Source organism: Hemicordylus capensis, chromosome 5, assembly GCF_027244095.1.
Source record: "Hemicordylus capensis ecotype Gifberg chromosome 5, rHemCap1.1.pri, whole genome shotgun sequence".
NCBI classification, from domain to species: Eukaryota; Metazoa; Chordata; class Lepidosauria; order Squamata; family Cordylidae; genus Hemicordylus; species Hemicordylus capensis.
In genome coordinates this window covers 123,774,157-123,793,270 of record NC_069661.1, presented here as the reverse complement: position 1 = coordinate 123,793,270, position 19,114 = coordinate 123,774,157, and the positions used below count along the sequence as shown (strand labels likewise).

General features: G+C 41.7%; 1 protein-coding gene across 7 annotated transcripts in view; it reads left to right on the top strand.

Moving 5' to 3' along the window:
- Positions 1–18,177, top strand: part of RGS12 (regulator of G protein signaling 12) — a 142,922-nt gene extending 124,745 nt beyond the window's left edge. For 5 of the 7 annotated variants that reach the window (XM_053256881.1, XM_053256882.1, XM_053256884.1 and 2 more), the window contains 2 exons: positions 524–677; positions 5,739–7,861. In XM_053256881.1, the coding sequence (XP_053112856.1) occupies positions 524–677; positions 5,739–6,361 (777 nt within the window). In that variant the 3' untranslated portion in view covers positions 6,362–7,861. Of the gene's footprint in view, positions 1–523; positions 678–5,738; positions 7,862–16,476 lie in introns of those variants that run through there. The other 2 variants (XM_053256888.1, XM_053256883.1) reach the window with 2 other exon arrangements.
- The last annotated feature ends 937 nt before the right edge of the window (positions 18,178–19,114 follow it).

The following is a 19,114-nucleotide window of genomic DNA, read 5'->3' as shown; positions in this document are numbered from 1 at the left end:
TTTCCCATGAAAGCAGCCACAGGAGGCTGTAATCTTTAGTGGACCATCGGCAGTAAAAGAGACTGCTTAAGCTTTCTTCATGGGCTGTTTTTCCACTCAAAATTGTCCCCTGCTGATTTTCCCTTTGAACTAAAATGTTTTACTTCTGAACTAAAAATGGCAGAAAGGAAAAAGTTAAGCACACACACACCCCGACCAGTGTTCTGCTCAAAACAGTCTCCTGTGGGTGTTTTTCATGGTGGAGGGGCCGGGTGCTGGGGGAAAGTTATCTGTGACTGTGTATAATCATGTGTAGAATGTACCCAAAGAGATGGATATAAGCCCACAATTAAAGTGGATATGTTGATTTTGGGGTTATGCAGATTTAATTCTTTTTTATTGTTAATTATTTATTGAAAATGTTTGTACTGTGCTTAACCACAGATCTGTTCATTAAATACATTTCATTCCTTAACCATTTATTACATCCATTTTTTAGTGAAACGTAAATGTAAGTAGCCCTTTAACTTTCCTTCTAATACAGGGAGAGGGAAGAACTCTAGGAAAGTCTAATTCTATTAAAATAAAAGGAGAAAGTGGAAAAAATGCTAGGGATACCCGTCTAGCAAAAAGAGAAGAATGTATTGCACAGACTGGGGAAAAAAAGTGTCAGAAAATTAATTTGGACGAAGCAGAGGGTACGTCACCTTTTTAGTATACACAGTAGTATTAGTTTTCAATCTAAGCTTAAAATTTTTGTAAGCACTAAGACTATATTAGTTCATTTTATGATTGCAGAGGAGAGGGCTATGTTGCCTCTACAATCAGCTGTATGCTCTTATTGCTATTAATTTAAATCTTATCCACTTTCGAAATACCTATGTTTGTGGGTGAAAATGTTTGGAATATATGTGGCTGAGAAAACATTAGCTAATGTTGAGGGTTTGTTCGTTTGTTTTTTTCATGTCTGCAGTCAGTGTCTGTTAGTTCATTTATAATGGCACTGGTGAGAACAGAACGTTTTTCAACTCTGTTTCTGTCTGAATTGGCAAAATAATTCTGTGTAATCTTCAGGATTATGCAAACCATGCACACCCACAGAAATCCAGAAAGCCATAGGAATTTTTTTTCTGTTTCATGATTGTTACTGAAATGCAGCCATACATCTGTTCGTACAATAGTTAAGCATATGACTGACTTGCATAATTGACTTTCCAACTGGTTTTCACACCAGAAGTAGGCCACAGCTGCCTTGCCATTAGCCGGTCATTGGATTGAGTAGCATTTTACTTCTAGGCAAGTAACTATTAGACCAGTGGTTCCCAACCTGTGGTCCTCCAGACATTGCTGAACTACAAGTCCCATCATCCCCAGCTACAATTGTATCTGTGGATGATGGGAGTTGTAGTTCAGCAACGTCTGGAGGACTACAGGTTGAGAATCCCTGAACTAGACCCATCACTGAAGCAGCTGCATGTCACAGGCAATGGGTGGCTAATGGCAAGACTGCTGTGGCCTTGCTGTGAAAACCAGTTGGAAAGTCCATTAGTTATTGTGCATGTGCGTGCACATGCACATGTTCAGATGCTCTTTTTATGGAATGTTAAAAATTTTGTGCTGATCTGCATAGAAGATCTTCACATATTGTGAAGGTTGTAATTCTGAGTTCAGTATTGAAGAGATGAGTGAAAAAGAAAGATTGTGCCACAGTCTACAAGGAAATTTTTTTTCTTTTTAAGCATGTTAAGTGGAACTTAATGCTTCAGGGAGAGAGTGGGTAGCCATGTTCAGAGATCCACTGTTTCAAACTACAATTTCACATCTAGAGTGACTTGTGAAGAGCCATTGAACATTTTTAGCTTAAGTAGATACTACTTTTCTCATGCAGATACTACTTCTGTATGACAATTCTCCGTGCCTGGCTGTAAAGTCTTGTGTAGCTTGTCATTTGGATTTGCCAAGAAAGGTTTCCTGGTCCATACTGTGTAACCCTAGAAATATCTGTTGCTGGCACGGAAAATCTTCGCGCATTTATCTGGATCCAGGTGCAAGCCACACTAGATATTACAGATAGATGTGGGAAATTACCCTGTGGGAATAAGAAAACATATGGACCTATCTAAAGTGTGGTCAACAGAGACCATATTGGGTTTGTATGAACAGCTGGAAGATTGGACATATGGAAATAATTTTTGGTCCACAGATGGATTTGGAGACAAATAGTAGGATATAAATAAGTTTCCAGAGCAGGCAAATAGGGTTCTGGGATGGGGTTGGGGAGGCAGAGGTTAGAGTTAGATCAGGTAGAAGTCAAGGTCTAACACAGCAAAAATAAATCAGGAGACAGTAGAGAGGCAGATACTTAATCAAAATTTGGGCAGATGATTAGGGTGCCAAAGATGGCACTCTGGAGTGTGTAGCAAGAAGGCAGTGCTAGGGAGTCTGAATAACTGCTCAAGAAGATTTGCTCAGACTGAAGAAGCAAGCCTCAAGCAACGGTAGTATAGAGCCAGCCAAGCCCCTTCTGGTTCTCCACATCACCTGACCTGTTCGGGCTGATGAGTGCAGAACCCTCTCTGGTTATTATTGGAGTGGCACTGCAGCATAGCAAAAATAAGGCCAGCAACTCCCTCACCTGAAAGCTGCCCCAGACATATTGCACGTAAGGTGCCTGGCCTTGGCTGCTGGAGGACATGTTTTGAGCCCCCTCTCCCCTGGCACCATACAGTTATACAGCTAAAAGCTTTGGTTCGAATCAATCCGATCAGTGGCTGACACCCAGACTAACGTTCAACACAATGAAAAACATGAGCGCACAATGGGGGGAGTGCAATTTTAGCTTATTTTTTCTTCCCTTTGCAGCCCACTGTGTCTCCCAAAAATATATCCTTGAGGGTTGTGGGCCCTTCAAGAATATATTTGCAAGAGGCAAAGAGGGCTGCGGAAGGAAGGGAAGGGTTGATGAAATTCTCCTATCTCTGTTGCGCATGTGGAATATCTGGATGCCAACCCTTATGTTTTCAAAGTTATTTTCAATATTTCAATTTTCTTATAGTGTTGCTTGAGAACTGCCTAATTTGACATTGTAGCAGTTTTCTGTTTGATAACATCTATTTTTGAATGTATTTTGACATTTTTCCAAGAGCTGTGTATAGCTCTTTTTGCACTCAGATTCCAAAGATGAATCCTTCTGTTCAGAATTTCTGCAGAGAATATAGATTATTGTACTTCTGTGTCAAAATTATTGTGCAAGATGCAAATTTATATATTTTGGGTCATCAAAATGACCAGAAATAAGTCACTGAAACCTGTTTTGTACAGCAGATTTGCAGCATTGTATTGTTGTTTGATTCATAAAGACACAACCTGTGTGACTACATGCAAGTCATAAAATGATTGTTAATCTTATTTTGATTAAAAATTTTAGGGGCTTCATTTGGATATTTAGTATGAACCAACTGTGGCCTTAAAAGTTTGAATTTGGCAATGAGTAAATGAAACCAATTTCTCAGATAAGTGATCCCATATTAGGCATTCCTTTTCTAGAACAGTTCATCAAAATGTGAAAATCTTTGTGAATTAACATAATCAGTTTGGCACCAGGAAAATTTCTTAGTCCTATGCTTGGAATGTTTTCTGTTACAAAGAGATTATTACTAACTATGAATTAGTTAACTTATATACACAACATGGAGAAAGATTACATATAGAGCAACATTTCACCTAAAGCATACCATAAAGAAGTTCATGGTATAAACCATGAACATAACCAGGAGTTCTAAGGGCTGGCTAAAAGAGTTCAATTCAATATATTAGGTTTGAATCTGAAATGTTTCGGAGGCCATTATAGAGGCCTCCGAAATGTTTCGGAAGCCGAGGCCATTTCAGCTTTCGTCAGGGGGGTTCTTTAAGGCAAGGGAGAATGCACTTACCCCTCCCACCACTTTCCCCCCACTAGTGCTCTGTTTTTACCAAAACCCATGGAGCAGCAGCGTACTTCCCTGCTGCCCCTTCCCCCTTTCGTTGTCATAAGTAACCGGAAGTAGTCTGCTGTGCGCGTGCATGCCATTGGCGCACGCCCAGCTGCTACTTCCAGCAACTTATGGCGACGAAAGGAGAAAGAGGCGGCAGGGAGGTACGCTGCCACCCCATGGGTTTCGGTAAAAACGGAGCACCGGTGGGGAGAAAGCAGTGGGAGGGGTAAGTGCACCCTCCCCCGTCTTTAAGGAGCCACCCCCCCGCCCGTGCGCTGCCGCCGCAATGTGACTGAGACATTTAGAGCTCAAGCCTCAATATATTTGGTGATACAGCATGCATGAGAGGTGAGGCCCAGGGGCCGGATTAGGCCTGCAGGGACTATTTCATTGGCCCCCTGTTATCCTATAGCAACATAGGAGCTGGAAATTGCCTCAGAGCACCATCTGATGCATGTTTTCTCAGAACTGTGTTCCATGATGTACCCAGTGAGGCTTATTCCCATGTAAGCATGCCTTGGATTTCAGCCTGAAAGCAACAATAATTTAGGGAGAGGAGAGGACTTGGCATTTGTTTGGGGTTGGCATGCACTCCAGGTGCCCCACTGATTGAGCAGGGACAGGGCCTATTTTCTGGCCACTATCCTTGGTTAAAACGATGGGTTCAATTGACGGGGGAATAGATTCACAAGTTTTAACTTTAATGTAATAATATGCTAAAAATTTACCTCGGCCCCTGCACACCAGGTTGTGGATTGTTCCGGCCCACCAGGGCATTTGAGTTGTGCAGCTCCGGGTAGTGCCTTATGTGCATGCCTATACATGTCTGTTCACAGCTGGCCTGTGCATGCAAATCTGCAAGGGCAAAAAGGGCCAATTCAGAGCTATGCTCTTGGCCGGTGTTAATTTCTTTTTTTCTGGGTTCTACAGCATGCAGGTCAATCTGTGACTTGCCTGGTATGAGCATACAACTGTCCATCTGTCTCCTTATGCAGCTGTGAATGAGTAGTCACCTATGTTGCCTATTACTGCGTGTAGTTTTGCTTTATGTGCTGTTAGTTGCATGTTGTTCATTTTTTGTCTAGGCCATTGGATGTGTTCTAGTTATGAATTGGTTTTGTAAGTAACCTGTGGGAAAGAGCTGTCTTTATTCATCCACAACATAGTTATTAGCAGGGGGGAATACTGACTTAGATGTAACATTTTACAAATGCCAACTATTGCATGAAAAACAGGTATTGGAGAGCAGGGACCTACTTAAAGCTATTGCAGTCACTGGTGTTTTAGAATCAGGGGCTGACACACTGCGCAGCAGCATATCAGCCCAGTAATGTGGCCCTTGCACAATTGCTACAAGTTGTGCAAATGCAAAACTTGCACAAATTGTGTTACCCAAGAATAAGCCTGTTATTTGCAACAGGCTTGTGCTTGTGTAACAATTTGTTCTAAGTTTGCATTTGCAGAACTTACACAAATTGCATAAATGCAATTGCTCTTCCACAGTATGTCAGCCAGTATTATTTTTAAAAGTAAATTCTAGCTTGTCTGTAGAATATATTTTATTGATAGAATTCCTAATATAGTGGACTTGATATGGAGGAGTTTCCGCTCAGAATGCTGGCAATCTTTGCAATCTTGTTGCTCATTTTTTCAGTATTGTTGGTAAACAATGAGGAGGAAGTAAAATGTGTCATTTAGTAACAAGAATTCTGTAAATAACTATGTGGTGTCATGGAATATTGCAATTTTTATTAAATCCAGTCTATTCTGGGTTTCTTGCAATAGAATTTTTTGAACTCATATCCAAAGTGCAAAGTAACAGAGCAGATGACCAGAGAGGGCTGCTGAGAAAAGAAGACCTGGTTTTGCCGGAGTTTCTTCACTTGCCTTCCTGTGGGACAGAACCTATGTCATCTACACCTGAAGGGTCTAAAGACTTCAGCAAGAGAATTGCACATCCCAGCGTCAAAGACAAATGTACCCAGCTAGGTAACAAAGTGGACTTCAAGAAACCTAGTAACGAAAGTTCAACCATAAAATCGGGAAGTAAACCGAAACCGGCTCCACTGGCAACTTTCACCAGCCCGAAGACCTGCAGTGTTCCTTTTAATGCCCCACTGTCTCCAATTCTGCCAGATGCCAGCAAATGGAAAAGGCAATCAAAAGAACTTCATATAGAAAGTATACAAACGATTGAGGATGAGAACGTAGCAGATCTGACTCTGGTGGCTGAGGGAGACATTAGCAGTCCTAACAGTACATTGCTGCCATTGCCACTGCCACCCTCTTCTTCTTCTTCAGACAAAAGCACACCCATAGACGCCAAGTATCCACCTCCCGTTTTACTAACAGGTAATCAGGAAACACCTACCTTTGAGCAATCCAAATCAGATGTTACCAGATTTTAATTGCCTTTAATATTAAGTGAGTCCTTGTTAAATTGTTTCAGTACTTGTTGCATCTGTTTGAAACATGCAGAAAAGTTTAACCGAAGCCAATTTTTAGGGCACTTCCAGACAGCAAGTTTGGAGGGGGCAGATGTAGATCCAGTACACAAACTGCCTTCTGTGGTCCTTGCCTGCCAGCAACTGCACCCCACACTGGCTCCTGCCTGTCCATATTGCAGACAGCAGCAAGTGCAGGACCAGCCAGCCTAAGCCATGGCCCCACACCTGCATTTTCCAAGCCCCTGGTTTAAAGCACAAGCACCTGCCAAGAGCATGAGATGTTGCTTGTCTGGTTGTGCTCATTGTTACAGTAGAAACCTTTTTGCCTTATTATATGTCGGGGGTGGGGGGACAGAATTCCTTTTGGAAAGACAATGCAAACAGTAGTTTCCCCATGTAAACCTCTAAGAACTTTACTGGCACATGCATGCATTTTCTATCATTGCCTTATTGTGTACTATAACCATCTGGAAAAGGGGGGGGGACTGGTTTTTGCATTACTTTTTGAAGACATGTATGTGCTGTCACAAGTTATGTACAGACAATTTTGTACAGACACTCACTTTAGGTATAGACACTCACAACTGAGCACACACGCCAATATCACCCAAGGATTACATGACAGTATCTATCTCTGCAAGAAACCCCCCAGTGAAGACATATCCCTTTGCACATTTTGAGCAGCATGCAAAGATCAGTTTAGGCAGCTTGATTTTCTGCTGGAAGATATAGAAGGCCTGCCATTGCCGACTTCTTGGCAAGGCTGTGGCATGACAGAGGAGGGAGGGGGGCAAGGAAACTGCCTCTACCGATCCCTGCCATCTGTGCATGGACCCCAGGGGCTGGATCACCCTTGATGAAAGCCACTGCACTTCCGTTTCAGTATTCCAATAGCAAGTGGTGCTATGACTTGTATGATGCAAATACACTTCTTTGATTATTTATCTTTTTCCTGGGTTCTTATCTGTACTTTGCAATTTGCACATGCCTGATTGTTACATGCTAACAAATTAGAGGCAAACTCTTTTGTCCTGCTACTATGAAATATTAAAGTGTACAAATTTTTCAGAATGTTCTATAATGCTACCCTGAACATTATTGAAATTTAACTTTAAACCATGTTGTAATTGGTTATGTTCAAATGAGAATACATACAGTGTATTTTGTGGCCTAGTTATGTACCTTTGTATATATCTATAGTGTTAACATTTTTTTAAAATGGGTGTTTACAAGTTAGATTGTCTGTTTTAAACTGAAACTCGTATATAAACACTTGCACTTAAATCTTTGAACTCATCTGTATTTAGTGCATGCCTTACCTTCCTGTGTGACCACTGAACTGCAGCTTTTGCTATTTCTTTCTTCTGCTTTTATTCTGTAGCTACCTTAATGTAGTTTCTGTATACATTTTGTATCCAAGCTTTTTCCTAAGAGTAATAAACCCTATTCTTAGTTACTCAAGTTTTAATTTTCTTTCTTTATCTCAAAGTATTTTATTTGCAGAAACATAGATTTAATCCTCCCTTTCGTAGATCTTAATGCATTTAACACACACATAAGCTAAACACCAAGTTCTAGGGATGTGCACGGAACCGGGTGGGGGACGTTCAAAGGTGGGGAGATTATCTTTAAGGGCGGTGGAGAGTGCACTTACCTCTCCCTCCGCTTTTCCCCTGCCAGCGCTTGGTTTTTTGAAAGTCCATACCTCCCTGCCGCCCTGTTGCCCCCTTGACCGGAAGTATCCAGAAGTACCCAATGTGCCTATGCGCATCGGGCGCTTGCGTGTGCAGGGAAAGAGGTATGCTAAGGGAGGGGGTTAGTGCACCCTCCCCTGCCCTTACCCCCCACCCCGACCTTCAAACCGGCAGAACCACCAGTCATTCATTCACTTCATTCACCAGTCATTCATTCACCACCAGTCATTCACTTCCACGCACATCCCTACCAAGCTCCCCTGCCTGAGACTGCAATTTGAATTGAGACAGCCAATCCTGTGCAAGCATCTGTCTGTGCTGTTTTACCAATGTGCAGGAGTGCATATATGCATCAGTAAAACACCACACAAAAATAAACTTTACACAATTGTACACCCCATCACATAAATTGCTTTTTTACAATGCTGCATATGGGTAATGAAGAACAGGAAAGAAAGACACAGATCAACTGGAGAATGTGAAATCAAACTCTGGAATTATTTTAGAAATTTTACTTATTAAAGGAATTCAGGAGGAGTAGAGGGTAGAGCAAAACCCATGAAACAATAAAGAAAAGGAGGAAATGTGTTAATCCCTAGTACGTTTGCTTAGACTATTTTATAGTCTGAGTTTGCTAGGATCTCACTTCAGCTAGCTATAACACTTCAAAACGTAACTTCCTTTGTTCATCCTAGGACAAAACTATATCTAAGATCTAAGCCATGACCTCATCTCTGAGTGCTTATTCTGAAAGCATTAGATGTGGAAAGAATTTACAGCTAAAGAAAAAGGGCTCCTTTAGGCTAGCACTGCAAAAGAACAGACTTTAACAACTGTATATATGCAGAAATGTAGAAGCAATTCAAAGGTAAAGCTGAAATGCATAGGTGATTATTGCACAAATTATAGGCTCGTTCTGCCTTGAAAATTGTAGACTTTGTTCACTGATATTAATTCTAAAATTAATCTGCTTATATTAGCCAGGTTTTCTGCCAAAGTAATTTGCATCTTGAACCAGCTTCTTCATTGTCTTCATTTTCATTATTGAGATGATGCTTAAAGACTAATATGCAATGGTCACTTGGTTACAGAAACCTGTTGTTGCCTGCTCCCCACTTCACCAAACTGTGAGAAGTTCCAAGGGTAGCACTACTTCAGTTTTGATTCCCTTTGGGCGACAACACACTGGAGACTTACCTTTTTGGAATATTTATTTACAAATATAAAAGTAGGACATGAGGAGGCAAGCAACATGTGCACTCTCACCAGGCAAAATGTCCACAACCTCTTATCAGGTGCAGAGGCACCCCAGAGCCAACAATGTGTTTCTAGTTTTTCAGTCTCTGCTTCTGTCCTTGACTCTGTTCCAGACTGTTCAAATACTGTTTTTTCTCACTCACCCATCAGCACAGAGAGATCAAGAACCATCTCCTAACAATCAGTTCCTACTAAACAACAGCAGGCAACCATCCTGGGCCTTTAACAACTGGCAAGCTGGTCTTGTGGTAGCAAGCATGAATTGTCCCCTTTTCTAAGCAGGATCCACCCTGGTTTGCATCTGAATGGGAGACTACATGTGAGCATGTAAGATATTCCCCTTAGGGGATTGGGCTGCTCTAGGAAGAGCACCTGCATACTTTAATGCAGAAGGTTCCAAGTTCTCTCCAAGCTAGGGCTGAGAGAGACTCCTACCTACTATCTTGGAGAAGCCGCCACCAGTCTGTGTACACAATATTGAGCTAGATGGACCAATGGTCTTACTTGCTCTAAGGCAGCTTCCTATGTTCCTATGATCTGCCTGACAAGGAAGGCTGGTCAGCAGCTATAACACTTCCTTTCTCAAAGGAAGGTTTGGACACTGAAGGTTTTAAAAGAACTAATGTTTGCTCCTAGAAAAGCTAATCTCATATTGCACAGGAGATGGCAATGGTAAACCCCTCCTGTATTCTACCAAAGAAAACTACAGGGCTCTGTGGGTTGCCAGGAGTCGACACCGACTTGACGGCACAACTTTACTTTAGTCACGCAATACAAAGTTATTTCTTCATTATTAATACAAGTTCTCCTTTTTGACTAAAGTTATCCCTTTGGCAGGATTTCGATTCAGACCAATATTAACAACTCAAAAGGACAATGTTTAAACTAACTCAGAGGTCAAGTCTTTGGGATGGGTTTTTGTTTCTTTGAGGCCTCCTCTGGGGTTGCTAAGCAGACGCCTCATTTAATCCGGGGGCATTGTCCCTTTTTTTGATTGATTGCTTGCTCAGGTAACTGCTTGCTCAGGTGAAGCATATAGTTCCATAACTATGTGTTCCATCTCAGGCGACCCTCATGTGGAGAAATGTGATGAAGCCAGTCTCATGATTTGCCCTATTAATAACTCCTTAGTTGAACTTTATGAATAATTTTATGCCTAGGGTATAGCTGGATCTGGTAAACAAGTTTTATTTTTCTGAGTACTACATCAGTGTTCATCTTTCTTAAAGCTGATGCCTTTCTTCTTCAGATTGTAAAACCACATCAGATTACCTCTCATAAATGTTCTGCATATAACTCAATTATACAGCCATTTCATTTTATCCGAGGCGATCAAATGTGTGCAACATCTCTATTTTAGTTGATAGAGATTCTTTCATATTGTCCAAATAGTCCACGTTACCCTGTGTCTTCTGATCTGCCATAAAGGAGCTGGGTGGGGCATTCCAAGCTTGTGGCTTAACATGAGGAAGATGGGTATATCTTCTACTTTTATTAAGGAAGATGGGTATATCTTCTACTTTTATTAACTGCAGTCTCTACATTGTCAGGAGGAGCACCTCTCCCAGTCATTCTGATGCTGCTGCACGAAAATGGCCAAGTGTACATCCAGAGTTCAGCTGAACCATCATGCATCTGATTGAGGATGGATTGGGATAGTCCATGCTTTGCAGATCCCTACAACATTACAAACCTTTGACTCAGCATTTCTCCCTTGATTTGGTGTAGTTCCCCAGATAGTCCATGGTTTGTTTTTTAAAAGTCATCTAAGGTCATTTCTACATTCATACCACTCTTAGTTGTATATTGAGTAAGCCTCAGGCTACTAGGCAAAATTACCCATAGCAATTGTGATGTATTGGTTGTCAGGCTGTCAATGACCCAAGCACATTGACAGCAGCACATGCCATTGGTGCTCCCACAGTATGTTGCTGTCTTTGGCTGGCACATCTTTCCTTTGCAAGCATCACATTTTCTGCACCAATTTTTGTCATCACACTGAGGTTGAAATTTTCCCTTACCTGGGCAAGAGTTTTGGCACTCCATGGTATCCAGCAGTTTTAGCATCAAAGCACAATATTTCCTGATACAATCAGTTGCCACTTGCAGCCATTGCCTGCAGGCTTTACTCTTTTCCTGTACAGTGCATCATTCCTAAATTCTGGACTTCCACAGAAACCAGAGAGCCCTAACCATGGTACTGATAGGAGATACAGTCATCCCTTGCCAGCTGCTAGGGTTCTGTTCTGGCAAAACCTCACCTTTGGCAAATTCACAGTTGGTGTGGCATTAAAGTCGGTGACAGGACAGTTATGTCCTGGTCAATTGCGTCCCCGGTCACTGGCGTCCCTGGATGTTTGCATCCAGGTTTTTTGCGTCCCAGATATTTGCATCCCTAACCCACAGTATAACTAATATTTCCATATTAGATTTCATTAAAACAATTTTATTAATTAAAAAAGAGATTGTAGCATGCATCAAAATTAATTTTAAGTCCTCATAAAGTATGCATGTTGTGGGCAACCCCTCGTAATGATTGAAGGTGCTTATTGATATTCTTATTTCTGGGTTTGACAATAATCCCTCTTTGGTAGTCAATTTTCTTCTTTTTGGCCAGAGCTTCCTTCCTTGAACAGGTGGTCATATGTTTCTTTAGTCTTATTGTGTAGAAGAGCAAATACACAGGGAATACTGAATGCACTGTCTTGGCCATGGATGCAATACAGTTGATAGTAGATTTGTGGGCAAATTTTGAAAGTGCCATCTGCTGCCCAATTCTGAAATCGTAACAAGTCATCCAAACCCTCTTCTGAAGCAAAGATGAGCATTCTATTTTCATCATTTATGCCAGGATCAATTGCAAGAAACCTTTGTCCTGTTGGGAGAATACAATATTTTCCTGGTATTTCATAATTACATCTTTGGTTTGGTATAGGTGGAGTATTTTGTGCTTTCTGTCTCCAACGACAAACATTTCTGCCAATGAAAATTAATCATGTTTTGACAAAGTTGTTCCAATGAGATGTCTGGTTGGTTCTTGTGAGGATATTGCAGTTTCTTTCAACTCTTAAATTGACTCTTATGCTCTAATTGCAGCAGAAGAAGAACCATGGTTATGCTCATTAATTCATTTTGTTACTACATAGCTCTCGGTATGAACTCTTGCTTTGCAGGATCATACCACACATCTCCAGTAAGTTTTCATGCCCGCAGCATTTTTCTTATGATAGTGATAGCTATAATATACGTCATCAACAAGTATGTTCCCACCTATGCTTGATTTCACGAGCTGTGACCTAGCTTAGTTTCTTTTTTAAAAATTACACCATAGGGAATGTTTAACATATATAAATCTTGACTGATCAGAACAGTGCTGAACTCACAAGGAGAATGAAGTTGGTCACTCGATACAGCCCCCACCCTTTGTTTTCTAATCATACCAAACACATGTGGGGATTTGTTTATAAGTAGCTCAGTCACAAACAAGGCTCCCATCATGTGCCTACAATTATGCAAATTGATTAGACAAGATGATTTAACATATATAACATGGGGCTTACTTATAGTTGGGTTAGGGACGCAAATGTCCAGGACACAAAAAAAACCAGATGCAAACATCCAGGGATGCCAATGACCGGGACACAATTGACCAGGACGCAAATGCCCTAGTACCATTAAAGTCTACAGGGGCCTTGGGGAACCACGACTGCAAAAAGACCTAAAAATAAAGGAAAAAATACTCCAAAAAATCACCAAAAAAATCCTGTAATATCGCCCAGAGCCACCAAGAAGAATGAGCAGTCGAACCTCTGGAATCTTTTTGAACACCCCCCCCCCAAAAAAATCACTCAAAGGCATTTTAATTTGGCAAGGGACAGCAAAGTCAACAAGGGTCACCAAGAGGAATGAGCAGATCAAACCTCTGAACCTCCCAAAATCACTGAAACCCCCGCCCGCCCCCTCAATCACTAAAAAATCTCGCCAACTGTGGATACTCGGGTCACAGTTGGCAAGACCTGTCACAATTCCCCATTTGCATATACTCAAAACTGCAGTTGGTAAAACCGTGGTTGTCAAGGGATGACTGAATACTTTCCCAAAGTGTGATTGGGTTTGTGCATTCATTTTCCATTTGCACACAATGTTGACATCAGAGTTCTCCCTTTGTGAAATCTCCATTGTCTCAGAGTTCAACCTGCAAATTCATTCTTTCTATGTCAGGAACAGCTGTCCCTTTGCAAACCAGGATTCTGGGGGCTTTCTGTTCCCTGGGCAATCGCTTTCCTTCCTTGAGTGGTAGTACAACTTTTCTGCAAACACAGCTACCTGGACAGTGCATCTGCATTACAATGTCTTAATCCTGACCTGTGTATAATGGTGGTCTATTCTTTACAGCTTCACTAGCCACCTGGCTATTTGTTCTTCTGGTTTTTTGAATCAAAATAGTCATTGCAAGGAGGAATAGTCTGTCCTCACCAGAAACTTCCTTCCATAGTCTGAATATGTCCAATATTTATATACTGCTCTTAAACAAAAGATCACAAAGCGGTTTATAGGTAAAGTGGCCTTTGAGTCGGTGTCAACTCCTGGTGACCACAGAGCCCTGTGGTTGTCTTTGGTAGAATACAGGAGGAGTTTACTATTGCCTTCACCTGTACAGTATGAGATGATGCCTTTCAGCATCTCCCTATATTGCTGCTGTCCAATATAGGTGTTTCCCATAGTCTGGGAAACATACCTGTAGGGATTCAAACCAGTAACCTTTGTCAAGTCATTTCCCCACTTTGCAAGATATAAATCAATAAAATGGCTCCCTGTCCCCAAAGGGCTCACAATCTTAACATAAGATAGACAAAAGCAACAGTCTCTGGAGGGATGCTGTGTTGGGGATGGATTGTGGAAATGGATACATAATGGCAGAAACGGCCTTATAGACTTCACAGTTGCCAAGAGTTGGATGCAACGGTTTATCTCTACAGTACTCAGACATTTGCTGAAATAAACAAAGGGCTTTTCTTAACCATCATGTTGTTGAGTCAATGCAGCACCCACATCATAAGCACTAGCATCAGTGTCTAAAATGAATGGGATCTCAAAATATGGGTACGATAAGACTGGGCCATTCAAAGTGATCTTCATGACAAAGGAAGGCTCACTGGCTGCCATAACAATATTGTACTGTTGTGGTGTAGTGGTTAGAGTGCTGGACTAGGACCAGGGAGACACAAGCTCAAATCCCCATTCAGCCATGATACTTGCTGGATGACTCTGGGCCAGTCACTTCTCTCTCAGCCTAACCTACTTCACAGGGTTGTTGTGACGAGAAACTTCGGTATGTAGTACACCACTCTGGGCTACTTGGAGGAAGAGCGGGATATAAAATGTAAAAATAAAATAAATAAAAATAAATAAAATATTTGCTTTATAGCTCTATTTGATTATACTAGTTAGATATTTTGGAATGAGAATATTGTCCTGTTGTGAAAAAGTTGCTTGAAATATAGATAATTAATTTGAATATGTATTAATTACTTGTCTGCAAAAATTGTTGCTCAAAGCATTGTACAAAAATGTATTTAAAACCACAAAGATGTTTTTAAACATCTAGAGTTCTAGTTCTAGTTCTAGAGAATCATCTTGGATATATTAGGCTATAGAATTAGTGCCCAACTTGCTGTGCAGCAGGACATTGGCATTAGGGACCCTCTGGGGCTGCTGCACAACATGAAAGGCAGCCCCAATGGTTTAGTGTGGCAAGGTGGATGAGGAATGACTCAAAACAGCCCTGGGGCAGTTGCAAGCACTAATTCAATTGGAAACAATGGAAGTAGCGCTACACAACTGCCTGGAAGCTGTTTTAAGTTGTTCAGCAGCAGCCCTGCGGGTTCCTAATGCCAAGATTCCACTGCATGGAAAGTCAACCAGTATCTGGTAGCTTTTAAAAAGCATCTAGAAATTTCAGCTAGCTCAGATCACAGTTGCAAGAGTTCTGATTGGGCTGGGTTTTTAGAGCATATGACTCCTCATATGTGTCAGCTTCCCTGGTTTGTGATTCATTTCTGGCTCAAATGTTGATTCATTTCTGGCTCAAATGTTCAAAATGTTGGTTATTTTTAAAGGATTAAAGAAAATAGAGCCTGATGGTTAAAGGACCACCTCCTCCCACATGAGCTTACCTGATCTCTTTAATAGGGATATATCCTTCACCATAGCTGTAGGGTTAACCCAGAGGAGACCCTGTTGGAAGAGGAGTGGGAGCCTGCCCCAGCCGGGATCCTGATTGCCGTGACAGTCCCGCAGATCCCTTAAACCTAGAGTAGCCAGAACCTCAGAACAGGAGGTCTGGTGCCCCTCAGTAAGGTTCTTGTTCCATCCTCAGGAACCCCCTCCATCATCAGTAGAGCACACCCTGGACAGAGGGGCTGCATGCCAGAACTGAGCTCCTGCTCTGAAGACAGAGTGCTTACCTGGCTGCTTGGGACTTCACTCCCAATGGGTCTACTCAGGAGGGGCAAGAGAGCAGCTCCTGAGTAGCCTCCTCTAGAGCAGGGCTGGCCTGAATTTCCAGGGAGAGCTGTAGTTCTTGCTGGCTATTTAACACCTTCAGCTGGCACCAGCCTTTTGCTGATTCAACAACTCCCTTTGAGAACTTGTGCCTCTAGCTGCCTTGTTTGATCCATATGCAGACAATACCCTGCTGCTGTCTGCAACTTGGTTGGAAAATGCTTGAGAAGGCTTTTCCTGTTGCTGTACCTAGGCTGTGTAATTCCCTTTCCAGGGAGATATGCATTACCTCTTCCCTGCTGACATTCCTGGCAGGATACTTATCTTGATTTTGTGCCTAGCTAGCTCCCTGTGTTTATGTTTTGTTTTGTTATCTGCTGTCTTCTATTGTTTACTGTTCTTGTAGCCTTGTGTTTTTTTTTAACGTTAATTGCTGTTTTAAGACTGTCTGGGCACTTCTACACTGAGGTGGAAAGGGAAGATATTATTTATCTATTATGGATATGTTGTCCCACAAACAGAACAGCAACATATTGAAACAAGTTAAGAGATTGTGGGATTGGATTAATGTAAGACAAGAAATCATAAATACTACATCCACTTCCTTTCCCTTTTTGTTCTAGGTGTGACCAACAGACAGAAAACAGATATGAAAGTAGCTGGAAGAAATCTTGATAAACAAAGGTCTAAAAAAACGATTCGAAGTTTTAAGCCTGATGGAATTAGGAATAAACCGTTCAAAAAAGAGCTCCCCGTTAATCGCATCATAGATGTAGATGGTGTTGCATCAAAAGGTGGTCCGGAATCTGAGGAATCAGAAGTGAACCTCAGTTTTGAAAGCTGTAACTCAGAACTGAAATCTTGCCAGGGGAGGATGCGAACAGGAGTTTACAGAACATCAGATCTTCCAACTCTGATTGCTGTTAAGAGTGAGAAAAATAAGGACAATGGGAACCAATGCAAAGCAACATTTGTTTAAAGCTGTTATATACTTCAAAGTTCCTGCAGCTCATTACAAGAATTAATGCACGTGACAGATCCATTCCATCACGGTGCTAAGAGACTTGTTGCTTATTGCCTTTGGACTGCAAACATTAACTGCACAGTGTGCTGTTGTTGGAAAAGCATAAAATTTGTTGACGGCATTCTGAGAAAATCCAAGAGGAAATCAGTCTTGTTACAAACCTGAATTAATTTGCCAATCCATCTTTGTATGCCTAGTGATCCAGATAAGAGTGCACTATAGAAAACCTCTTCAGCCACAGCAGCGGAAATTCCTCTGTGCAATAACATAGCAGAGGTTTATTAAGCAGCTACATGAGTTTTAGTCCAGATTTCTGCACATTTTGTTTTCTTAAAGTCTCACCCAGTCTGGATGCTCCCTTTCAGAGATAAGTCTTTAAATTAAAATCATTCAGTCTCTCCTGGATTTAAGCTGGTCTTCCATGCTGGGGTGTATTTATGAATGGTGGCTAGCTGTACTTAGTTGCTCTCTGAATATAATATTCTAGAGAATATAATAATATTCTTTGCTTGTTTGTAAGGTGTATCAATCTAAGGTTTGTGTGGTGTATCCAGCAATCCATCTAGGAGTTCCATGACTAAATAGCACGATATTGTAATGTATGTGGTACTATGAACTTAACCTAAACGTTCACATGGGATGCAACTTCAGCAGAAGTGATATATCTGCCAGAGCAGTTTTCTGGAATTGCTTGCAGAGTAGCCAATTTTATGAGACAATCTAGTCCTCCATTTCTCTTGCTTGTCTTTCAAAGGGCTACATTCTCTGACATAGTACTTTGATACATGATAAGCAACATCATTTTGGAAAATGGTATGGGAGAGCCTACAGAATTTCCCCCAAGCATCAAATAATGCATCATGGAATATCTTGCAAAGAAAAAGACCCTTTAGAACATTTTGCTCAATTCATTTTATCACATACTGAAGTATCATTAAGAATTAAGAACATATGTGGGCCTGCTAACTGAGCAAAGAGGCACCTTTTTAAAGTGTTGATTCTCTTTATTTAGCACAGGGAGAACAACTGGCCCTATCCATCCCAGAGCAGCATTCCTCCAGTGACTGTTGCTGGTGCCTACCTTTTGTTTCTTTTTTAGACTGTGAGTCCTTTGGGGACAGGGAGCCATTTCATTTATTTATTTCTAATCTATGTAAGCCACTTTGGGAACTTTTATTGAAAAGCAGTATATAAATATTTGTTGTATTCGCAATGATCCACATGAATTACCATGTCCACTTATCCATGGGTAAGTGTAATGCCTAGAATAGGTCTTACTAGCTGACCCCACACAAAGTGCTAGTTGGGCCTAGCCGTGGCCACCCCCATGCCACCTGCCCAGCCGACCAGCCGCTCTCCCCCCCCAACCGCCCGGTTCCCCCCCACACTTTCTTCCCCCTCCTCCCAGCAGGGCTTCACTCACTGGCCATCCTCCAACCCCCAACCAACGTTTGCCGGTGCTCTCCCGGCTGAAGGCTGGAACTCTCACACGATCTCGTGAGAGTTCCACCACGCATCCCCACGCATTCTGGCTTAGAGAAATAAGTATATATATATATTCTGGGCCATATAAGGACATAGGATGCAGAACACCTGCACCTCTTACTCCAGTAAGAAGAAATACTGTTCCTCTTTAGTAATAAATTGGAATCTTTATTAGTGGAATAGAAGACCATGAGTCCTACAACGGAGTAGGAAGGGCAGATTGGTGAAAACTGAGGCTGCCTAGGCCACCAAGAACTATAATCCTAGCTGAAGCTACACATGTGGGAAAGACAGTAACAGCAAAGAAGAGATGAGATCTCGACTGGGCAGGCAGAAGGGACTGTGAGGGTTTTGTTTTTGTGTTATGTACACTCAGGGTGATGGTGCAAAACATTCCAGACACGGCATTGCACACTAGCGATGTCATAGCACGATCTGTTCTTGCTATTCTGTCTCCTCCCTGCCACAGCCTAGTCAGCAAGATTGTTCAAAGGAGGATGTTGTCACTGCATGTTGGTCCATTAGTCAAAGCCCATGACTTTCTTAGGAAAAAAACAACAACCCAGGAACAAAAACTTGCTTCTGCGGTTGGTTACACTGTCAGGAATGTGGCCTGGAAATACTAAGCAGAATGTTTTATCATGAGTTACATCTAAGCTCCTGTTCAAAAGGAGATGGCAGCATTTGAATGGTGGGACTGATATTGCCCAAGTCTCTGGACTTGGATCCTATTGGGTTTGGGGGAAAAGG